Here is a 9,447-nt window from a genome sequence, read left to right on the forward strand (position 1 = left end):
TTGCTTTTCCTCCGGCTCCCCACATATCTGAAAAAGGACTTTTTGTTGTCCTTGATGCCTGAAGCTAGTTGGATTTAATGTAGCTGGGATTGTGGATGTTCTGCATTTCTTAAAATCAGACTAGAGAATTTGCTTTTTTCATATCTAATATGAATACTGCTGTGTCATAATCTATTTCTCTTAAAATATAACAGAAATACATTTCACATTGTCAGGCTAAGGAATCTTAACCTTGTTTTAGTAGATGGTTGTGTTAAGATCTAGTTCTTTACTTAACTGAGGATTTGAGGTTATAGATTGTTAGGTAATCTTTGTTTTGTGGCTGATTGATGTGTATTTAGTGGAATTGGCCATGCAATTTTCAATATTATTCAATAGTTCCAGGTTAGATTCTGGTCTGACTTCACTGGCATATGTAAGTTACAAATAAAAGAGTATGTTATAGTGGTGTGGGTCTGATTCATGGATTCATAGATTGTAGAGTTGGAAGGGACCATAATGGATCATTGTGTCCGACCCCCTGCCCCTGGCAGGAAAGAGGACTGAGGTCAGATGACCCCAGCCAGGTGACTATCAAGTGTCCTCTTGCAGACCTCCAAGTTAGGTGATAGAACCACCTCTTTTGGAAGCCCATTCCAGATTCTGGCCATCCTTACTGAAAAAATTTCTTCCTAATGTCTAACCTAAATCTACTCTCTCCTAGTTTGCACCCATTATTCCTAGTTACTCCCTGGGGCACTCTGGTAAATAGCCCATCACCAATTCCCTGCTGTCCTCCCTTGATAAACTTATAGGCGGCTACAAGGTCACCCCTCAGCTGTCTCTTGTAAAGGCTGAAGAGATCCAGATCTCTTAACCTCCCCTTGTAGGGTCTTTCACGGAGGCCACTAATCATGAGAGTGGCCCTCCTCCAAACCCTCTCCAGATCCTCCGTGTCCCTCTTGAAGTGCAGCACTCAAAACTGAACACAGTACTCCAACTGTGGCCTGACCAATGCTGCGTAGAGTGGGGAGCATCACCTCCCTTGATCTGTTGGTCATGCATTTGCTAATACATGACAAGGTGCAATTGACTTTGTTGATGGTCTTGTTACGCTGCCGGCTCATGTTCATCTTGGAGTCAACTATGACACCAAGATCTCTCTCAGCCTCTGAGCTGCTGAGGAGGTCATCTTCCAACCTGTAGGTGTGCTGGGGATTCCTCCTTCCTAGGTGGAGTACCTTACATTTATCTTTGTTGATTTGCATCCTATTTCATTCCTCCTATTGATCCAACTTGTCCAGGTTGGCCTTTATCTGCTCCCTGCCCTCCGGTGTGTTAACTTTGCCCCATAACTTGGTATCATCTGTGAACTTGGAGAGGGTACTCTCTATACCCTCGTCCAAATCGCTGGTGAAGATATTAAATAACACTGGTCCAAGGACCAAACCCTTTTGGACCCCACTGCCCACCTCCAGGCCGAGGGCAACCCATCCACCACCACTGTCTGATGTGACAGGGAGCAGAATCAGGACCCATATTATTACGTTTCCAAAGTGTCTATAACTTTTTATAGACATTTTAATTCATCTAAGTCTGGTTGTCCCCAGGCTGATCTTGCCTGATCCTCAGATGAATGCCAGGAGCAGGGACAGGCAGTCCCAAGTTCTAGTTTAGGACCAGAAGCTGCCCCAACCTGATTCCTAAGGATCAGCTGGGGATAGCCCCAGGACCCATGGCTGTCTGGATGCACCATAAAAGTAACACCTGTGAGAACTCTTGAGGGATCAGTAATTCAAGGAAGATTTTGTGGCTGGTCTCAGCTAAGTCACCTAATCTGAAATGCATTAGCTATTGTGCTGTAGGCCTGGTGTGTACCCCCTCCCCAGTTGGTTCTATGATGACTCTTCACTTCAGCTATAGACAGATATAACAATTTTACTGATATCAAATGCTACTGATATAAACTGCTGTTGCTGTTACGCATGCATAATTTTGTAGTGATACATGTCATTCAGGGTTAAAGTTATAGAGATTTAGATAACTTGTATCATTATAGGATCATATAAATTGGTAATGTAAGATTACCAAACTGTTAGATTGGTAATGTAACTGAGGTGTTGCGACCAGGGTATCAGCTGATAGCTGTCCACACCCTGCTATCAGTGCTGACAGTGCAGCCTGATGCTACCCCACATGCCACATAGTTGCCTTGCTTCACCTCTGAGTTAGATTGCAACAGCTAATGTGTACTCCCAAGCAGCAATTTCCCTTTCCCTTTTAAAAATGTTAAAAGGTACATTTCTCTAAGGCGGTATTTGAATCTCCCTCTTACTCCTTTCTGTTGTGATCTTATTGGAGGTAGGCAGCTCTCAGTATCTTGCTGGGTGACTTTCAGCAAGGTACTAGCCTCATTGTACCTCAGTTCCCTTAGCTTTTATGCTTACCACACAGGCTTAATTCACTCACAGTTTTAAAGATACATGGCACAAACTTTATAACAGATTGCAGAACTCTGATTTTAATTTTTTTTTTTTAGAGTCCAGGACTTCTGACCCTAGCAAAATACAATAAAATATTTATCTCACAACACCTTGGACCATGTTGGATTTCAGAAAAATAGGAAAATCAGCATCAGCAAACCTGTAAAGGGAAAACATTGTTCCTGATTTCAGACAGAGAAGTTTCCTGAAGGTGATTTGATATAAAGAGTAAATGAAACCACTTGACATTGTTTTTATTGCATATGATTTTTTCTCCTCCAGAGGGAATTCTGCCATAACACTTCTCTTCTTGGCTGAGAGAGGGTTGCAAATAAGGAGAATCCCTCTATTAGGCTTTCGACCACTGAAGGCTGGGGCCTGCAAAATACCATCAGTGGGATTTAAACCTGAATTTAAGTGCTTTCCTGAACAGGGATGCTTTCCTAAACTTAAATCTGAATGAACTGGTGATTTGCTTAGCTTTAACATAAATAGGGTATGCTTTTCTACACTGTTGTTGCCAATATCCATTGTGTATAGGAACTGTCACCGTCTGTGATATTGGTAGACATGATTATATTTATTTTCTAGAGGGGTAATTTCAGAGACGGATATATTTTAAAATAGTTACTTTCTTGAAAAACTCTTAACAAATTAGGTACTGGATCATAGGAACTAGTACTACTCACAGACCTGTACTCTACCATCAAAACCATGGCTGTCTTTATTGCTGTTATAGTGGGGCAACATTTCCTGAAAGTTTAAACTTCCTAGGCTAAAGCTTTCCTCACTTCATCCCTACCCCAAAATAAAAATTTGGGATACAGTGAATCTAAAAATGTTTCAGCAATTCCCAGTATAAATGAATGAAGATGCATGGTTCACCATTATTAAATAACAATTATGTGGCTTCTATTTTTTTTAAAAAACAGTGTTCATGCCAAATCAGTTTGGGATAAAAAGCTGTAATTTAGTAAAGAATTAGCCCTTGCTGAGGAAAACATAATTTTAGTATTCAGGTGATCATTTATTTTCATTTTAACTGAATTATGCCCTGTTGAAAAACAAAACTCCACCCAGCACATGCACACTGCAGTGTCACATAGCTTACTCATGGGGACAGGTAAAATGTGGAGCTCTGGGATGCAATGCTATGAAAGGACAAGTGGTGCTAAAGCAGTGAATGGGAAAAGGGCTTGACATTAAAAGGCACTGGGATGTGCCTGCTCCTTTAAGGGAGCAAGCAGCCTGAGAGACTGCTTGCAGGTGGCAGAGGGGAGCTGATGAGGCACTCACCTGACCAGAAGAGGGCTCAGGCTTAAACTATATAAGCCCAGAGCCTGCACCAATCAGTTAGTCTTGCCCTGGTAGTTATGGAGTGTGGAGTTCAACGATAGCAGAACAGCAGGACTCCTGACCTGGCAGGGTCTCTGAATGAGAAACTCTGCAAGGCAAGGAACAAGGGAAGGTACCTGGGGCAGAGAAGGGCTTGGTTATATGTGCAGGTGGCCCTGTTTTATGTTAAGCCTAGGGAAGGTTTGAGTGCCTGCTAGAGGGCAGGTGTTCATTATTAAGTTGTCCTAGCACTTTAGCCTGGTGCTCTGCAAGGGCAGGCAAGGCTTACTTAGAGGGCCAGCAGCCTATCAGTGGCTAAAAGTGGGGTTTGGTAGGGAGTACAAGGGCCTAGAGAATAGGAGATCTGTGAGCTCCAGGCCTGGAAAGGCCTGAGAGTGTGATCTGTAGGTCCAGGGATAAGCAGGGCTGAGAGAGAGTGAGACCCAAGAAGGTCCAAAGACAGGCTAAGTACCTGAGTGTGGGCTGTGCATGAGACCAGGGGTCCTAGGAACACAGAGAGAGGGGCTGCATATGAGACCAAGGGTCCAGGAGCCCAGAGAGGGCTGAAGGTAAGACCACGGGGATCCAAGGGCCCAAGTGCGTGAACTCAACGTTGTGGTGATAATACCTGCAAGGCTTGGGGCATGATGTAGGGGAGGAACAGGGCCCTGCAATTTGCCCTTAAGGCTACAGGTGCCCTACAAGGAAATAGGCTGAGAGGAACCTATCACGCCTAGATTGAAGTTATTGGGGTCCAGGAAAGGCCCAGTGGGGAATTGTTAGCATTAAGGTTCACTCTAAGGCCTGCGGGCAGCCTCCCTTAATCAAATGTTAGTAATAAGAACAAGGCATGGCAGGTGAGCAATCTAGGAAGGGTGACATTAAAGTCTGAGTGGGCCAGGAACTGCAAGGCATGGACATCCTGTTGTGATGAGCCTGTCACAACCATGAAAAATACAAAAGGAATGTTTGATGCAAAAATGTCATTTGTTTTACATTGATTAAAAATGCACATTTTGGATATTTTACATGAAAACAAGGACCTATCCTTTCAATGGCTGAGAACAATTGGAGAGTGTTCCCATAACTAGAACACACCAGCTGGTGGGAGCATCTTGGGCTTTTGTCACAGTTTGGAAGAAAAGCAAATATCAGAATTTTCTGAGAGATGGAAACTCCCATTTTTGATCAGCTATCGATACCCCCACAGTTACTTGCTTCTGCCATTCTGATTCAAGATCTTCCATCCACAAAATGACCAACATCAGTTTTGCTTTCATGCCTGATCAGAGAAGATTACAGCTTTAGGTGTCAGTAAGCCCTATATTTGGTTTTAAGAAACTGAAATCAGGGGCATTCTTACATGTGGTGCTTGATGCAGTGCTGGAGGCTCTTAATTAATGAGCCACACTAATTAAAAGTGCCCAGCACTATGTCTGGAGCAGGTGTATCAGTGGTATAGTGCATATCAGGGCTCAGAAAATGGCAGCAGTGCACTTTGAACTAAAGCACACCAAATGTGTTTTAGTTCAAAGCAAAGCACCACTATTTTCTCAGCACTGCCGTGTGCTGCCCCACTGATACACATGATGCACGAGGCTGCCAGTGTGTGTCAATTTATGTGCTTGAGTAGACTTGATTAATCAAATCTGCTCCAACACATTGGATGTCCAGTGTGTCAGAGCAGACTCCCCACAAGTGTGTAAGTGCCCAACTTGACTATCTACTGAAACAGCAAAGACAGTGGGCAGTTATATTAGTCTACACTTTGTAAATGCTGTACAAACATTACAGTGCATCCATATTTACTGGGACAGAGTGAATAGTTATTAATGTAACCAACTATTATTTTCCCCTGCTGTTTGCAGATTGTATAATTCACATGTAATTATATGTTTATAATGCTGAATTTGCATTGTCAACATGTGCAACAATTTCTTTGTAATTTGGCAGAGACACAGTAAGCCTCCCTCCAGATTGTGCCAGTTTTAGAGATGAACGGGACTAACAGCGCATCAAGCAACTGTACGACGGATAAGTTAAAGCAGGTTATTTATCCCATTGCTTATTTGACCATATTCACATTCGGTGTTGTTGGAAATGGCCTTTCCATATATGTTTTCCTACAACCTTGTAAGAGAAAGTCTGCAGGGAATATTTTCATGCTGAATTTGGCCGTTTCAGACCTCATGTTTGTGTCCACTCTGCCTTTCCGGGCCACCTATTACCTGATGAACTCTAACTGGATATTTAAAGATATATTTTGCAGAATTATGTCCTATATCTTGTACGTCAATATGTACTGCAGCATTTATTTTCTTACCACCCTGAGTGTTGCTCGCTTCATCATCATTGTCTACCCATTCAAATGTTTCCAAGTAACCAGCACAAAGTATGCCAGGATCATATGTGTTGTGATATGGGTTTTTGTGATGGCAGGTAGCAGCAAGCTGCTGGACACTGGAACCACCATAACTAATTCCTCAATAAAGTGCTTGGATCTCCAACCAAACAATATAGACAAGATCATTCTGTTAAACAGTATTGTCCTGGTAGTCGGCTTCTCCCTGCCATTTTTCACAATTGTTGTGTGCTATGCGTTTGCAATCAAAGCCTTACTTAAGTCCAAGGCTACAAACGCTAGGGTAAGAGCCTGTCATAAGAAGGCAAAGTTAACCATCATCCTTACTTTGTTCATATTCTTCCTTTGTTTCTTGCCATATCACATACTAAGAACTGTCCATCTGGCACAAATAAGAAATGGTACTGAAAGCAAGTGTAACTTGCACAAAGCGGTTGTCATTACCCTGTGCCTAGCTGCAATGAATAGCTGCCTAGATCCTGTACTCTTCTACTTTGTGGGTGAAAATTTCAAAGCAAGACTCAAAAATATATGTAAGAGGTAGTGAACATGATCAAATACACCTATTTCTTACTGGGAAAATTATGTAATAGTTCAGCCACAGAATTGGGAGTTGAAAGACTGCAACACATTTCTCAGCTCTGTCATTAACTTACCTTGTGCCAAATTCTCAAAGGCATCAAACTCCTCCTTATTTTAATCCATATAACTCGTATATCATTTCAACTGGGCTTAGGTATCTTAAATAACCTCAAAGGTCTGCATCTAAAGTTCTGTTTCCATTTCCTTTTCATTTACATTCTTCTGTGTAAAATTGGGATATTCAAGGTATTATACTGCTATATTGCCTCCCAACTCTTGTTGATTTTTTAAAAATTATGGTCCATATAGGGTTTGAGGACTCTTAAACATAATAAAAATACGAAGTATTATTGATATTAGCTGCCTTTGAAATGTTTTATCCAAAAATCTACATTGACTCTGGCTCTTAAATATGTGTCATACAAACATTTCTACATTTTCCACCATTACAAACCTCTAAGGTATGTTTTTCAATATTTAAGTGGATTCTCAAGTTAAATATTGTCTTAAAAGTCCTACAAACAAACCATTTCTGAATGACAGTATTTAAATTCATGTGAGTATTAAAACTTACAGTCCATATTCATGTGAATATATATGTGGTCCTTTGTCATTCTTTATATGAATCAATGTTTTTGTGGCCCCTAACATATTTTTATGCTTAGTTTGTCAGCAATATTTTTAAACTTGTGCATTAAAGTTAGATAAGTGAACCTAGATTTAGGAATTCAAATCAGAATATTAAATGTATTTAGGGAATGCTATGTGCTGAGTGGGATTTCCAGAAACATTTAATGTCCGCTGATTTCAATGGAAGTAAGGTATCTTGGAAAATCTCAGTAGATGCCTATATGCATTTTAGGTACTTAAATGCTTCAAAATGCTGGGTGTCTTTATGTACTGTGAATAAGGGCACATAAAGTAGTGTTGAATACTTAGTGCCCATGTCTACACAAGATGCTAACTACACAGTCATTTAGTAATTATTAGGGCTGTGTGAGGCTTTGGACCACACTTCGGATCTGGGGCCACTTCAGCTGCAGAAGCAGCATGCCCAGAGCGAAGCGCTGGCTTATTCAGGCTTTCTGAAGCAGTTCGGAGCTTCTGAAGCACTTTGGAAAAGTTTTGGATGCTTTGGACACTTCAGAGGCTGAAAGTGAAAGTTAGAAGAAGGAGGGGGAATGGGGGCAGGAGGGAGAGCGGGGGGGAGGGGAAAGCAGTGGGGGGAAGACTGACATGTGCAGGTGGCCAGTCAGAAGGATTTCTCACTGGCAGCCTTTCCACTGACAGTGTCTGGGGCAGGGAGGGGGGACGGAGAAACAGCATAAAAGCCTCTGTTTGCAGATGTGCTGTGCCTTTTGTAAGCTTGTTCTCTTTCAGGAACTGTGTGAGAAAGGTACCCTAACAAACAGGCAGGTCAGCTTGGCTTGCTTTACTCAGTAGTTAAACGTGCCTGCTTCTTTTTATTCTTAGAAAGGATTGGGTAGGATTTAGCTCATCTTAGCTTATCATCTCTTAGTACTATTCAATTCATTTCTTTCAATTTATATTTGGTCTTTTTTTTTTTTGCAAATGTTGAAAAAAGAAAGCTGTGTTTTCCCTGTCAGCATGATCCATCATGTGTAGGGAGAGATTGCACACACACACACACACACACACACACACACACACACAATATAAAGAGGAAAAGTCAAATATTCATAGGAGAAGAAGACAGATGGACAGACAGCATGCATTTTTTATATAGCTCTTAATACTGAAGCAAACAATCAAAGAAGAGTCCAGTGCACACATGCAACAGAAGGAATAAAACACAAAAGGAATGACACACACATACACGACCTTTTGCAGCACAGGAAAGATCAATATGGAGCGTGCTGGAAAGGCAGGTGCCAGGTCTTCTAGCAGGGGAGGGAGAGGGGGTAGGGGGAGAGCCAGGGCCCCCTCCCCCTGCCCTGCTAAACACAGACGCATTCTCTTCCCAAGCAGCCATGACATCAGTGCTGCCAGTGGAAGCCAGAAGGTGGGCGTAGAGTCTGCATCTGATGTCCCTGCACCTGCACCTGCACCACCTCCACTCAGTCCAGAAGTGGGCACCAGCAGTGGAATCGCTGTCTCCTCCACCCCAATGTCATCTCTCAGCATGAGCCTCCCACTGCCAGAGGACGAGCTGGAACCAGGGATGCTGAGCACACTGGCTCAAGCAATTCTGGGGACTGAGGAGGAATCAGAGTTTGTGTTCCACACCCCTCAAATTTCCCCTAGACCCAGGTCTCCTCTGGAAAGCAGCACCTCGGAGGAGGCTAAGGTTGTGGAGGCAAGTGGCTCAGCTGAGGCGGCTCTTCCTGCTGTTGAGCTTCAGCCTGCTGAGGAGTGGGATAAGGCAGGATCCTCAACCTCAAGTGGGGGAGTAGTGTAGTGTGGGAGCATTTTGAGCTGGCAAATGATTCCAGGTTTGCCATCTGCCAGCACTGCTGAAGGCACATGAGCCATAGCAAGGATGTGAGACACTTTTCCACCATGGCAATATTGTTGCATCTGAGGAGGCAGCACCCACTTGCCCTTCTTCCTGCTCAGTCTGGCACCAGTGTGAGCATGCTGAAAGGGAAGTCCCCCACTCGCTCTAAGACCCTCTTCCCCCCAAAGCAGAGGCAGGCTATCCTGGACCAGTGGGAAAAAGGTGATCAGAAAGGGGGGTGCGTTCCC

The 9,447-nt window shown here is 43.0% G+C and overlaps 1 protein-coding gene across 1 annotated transcript in view; it reads left to right on the forward strand.

Moving 5' to 3' along the window:
- The window catches only part of CYSLTR2 (cysteinyl leukotriene receptor 2), an 8,394-nt gene extending 1,059 nt beyond the window's left edge, over positions 1-7,335 (forward strand). Inside the window, exons 2-3 of the mRNA XM_019529942.1 lie at positions 2,519-2,673; positions 5,751-7,335. Of these exons, the coding sequence (XP_019385487.1) occupies positions 5,792-6,703 (912 nt within the window). The 5' untranslated portion in view covers positions 2,519-2,673; positions 5,751-5,791 and the 3' untranslated portion in view covers positions 6,704-7,335. The remainder of the gene's footprint in view (positions 1-2,518; positions 2,674-5,750) is intronic.
- The last annotated feature ends 2,112 nt before the right edge of the window (positions 7,336-9,447 follow it).

This window comes from Crocodylus porosus, unplaced genomic scaffold (assembly GCF_001723895.1).
Source record: "Crocodylus porosus isolate Cpor-Errol unplaced genomic scaffold, CroPor_comp1, whole genome shotgun sequence".
Lineage (NCBI taxonomy): Eukaryota > Metazoa > Chordata > Crocodylia > Crocodylidae > Crocodylus > Crocodylus porosus.